Source organism: Didymella exigua (assembly GCF_010094145.1).
Source record: "Didymella exigua CBS 183.55 unplaced genomic scaffold M421scaffold_100, whole genome shotgun sequence".
Lineage (NCBI taxonomy): Eukaryota > Fungi > Ascomycota > Dothideomycetes > Pleosporales > Didymellaceae > Didymella > Didymella exigua.
Genome location: NW_022984874.1, coordinates 1 through 1,248, shown reverse-complemented (window position 1 = coordinate 1,248; position 1,248 = coordinate 1). Strand labels below are relative to the sequence as shown.

At 49.5% G+C, this 1,248-nt stretch overlaps 1 protein-coding gene across 1 annotated transcript; it reads right to left on the bottom strand.

The window, feature by feature from the left end:
• Positions 1 to 516: 516 nt before the first annotated feature.
• On the bottom strand, positions 517 to 1,248 carry M421DRAFT_427190 (uncharacterized protein). Its single transcript, XM_033594600.1, has one exon. The coding sequence runs from the start codon at positions 1,137 to 1,139 to the stop codon at positions 978 to 980; it is 162 nt and encodes a 53-aa protein (XP_033442443.1). The 5' UTR covers positions 1,140 to 1,248; the 3' UTR covers positions 517 to 977.

Below are 1,248 nucleotides of genomic sequence, written 5' to 3'. Positions count from 1 at the left end.
CACGCAGCCGCATCTACCATATCAACAAAGAAACCTTCCTACCAGCCTTTAAAGTAGCTTTTAAGAGGACGTTTACACTAGAGAATGTTCACACAGGGTTTTGAGGCGCTAGGCTAGCCCCACATAACCCTAAGGTTGTGTTATCAAAGCTTGATGTACAGCTACGTACGCTAACGCCACCTGCACCAGGCACTGTCGCCTAGGAGGCGCAAATACCACACATTTTCTGCTTTCTTAAAGGCTTTAGCGTTATTGTTTGCAAGCAGCACTGTATAGTGGTTGTAAGTCTTGATGTGCATCTCCGCAAATATTATGCTGCATCTGCTGCGCTACAGCAACAGATACTTAAGCGCTTTACTTAATTTAAGACTGTTACTCTAAGCGCAATTAAGCTCCTAGAAGAGCCTACGCAGCTAATAGAAGAGCTAGGAAAAGCTACTTAATAGTGCGCAGTGCAAGACATGCAGCTAGATTATAATAATTTAACACTATAATAGTGTACTATAAGACTATAATATCTTTGTTATAGATAGGCAGGTAATAATAGTTGTCTACTATTACAAGTTGTAGTTGTAGTAGGACAAGCTAAAGATTGTGCTGCGCTTCTTGTCACTGCAGCTAGGGCAGGTGATGGCATTGTACTTAGTGCACATGCAGCTGTTTAAGGAGTATCTGACGCTGCAGGTGCTTAGGGGGAACTACAGCGACTACGTGTGGCACAATGCGCAGGGCGCGTAGGACACTGGCCAGCTCACGAGGATACTGCGGCGAGAGACTGGTAAGAGGCTTGGAGTGCCGCTGCACACGCTCGACTACCGGCACGCAGCGGTGGGGATTAGCCAGGTGTATGTGGGAGAGTTGTTCAGCAAGGGCTGTCAAGACAACGTAGGAGAGATGGAAGAGGCAGAAGTGGGTAACAACAGTAAAGACATTCTTAAGCTGCAAAACTCGCGCACAACTGCAATAGGCGTAGGCAACTACAGCGTGCTGATGGATATTGTGAAGCATCTCAGAGTGCGGTCGATCAATGCGTTCCGGCTGCTGAGCGTAGCATGGCACCGCTTCTTAGGGGTGGACAGCAGCAGCACGAAGTACGTGGGGCCGAGCAGGATAGCGAAGAGGCCGATGAGCATCAGCATGTTGTCAGGGCTCGCTGGGCTGCCGAGAGAGAAGGAGGTCTGGGTTGCAGACGCGCGGGCGGAAGCGATCCAGCGGGGGCTGCAGCAGGTGCTAGGCAAGCAAGACGTT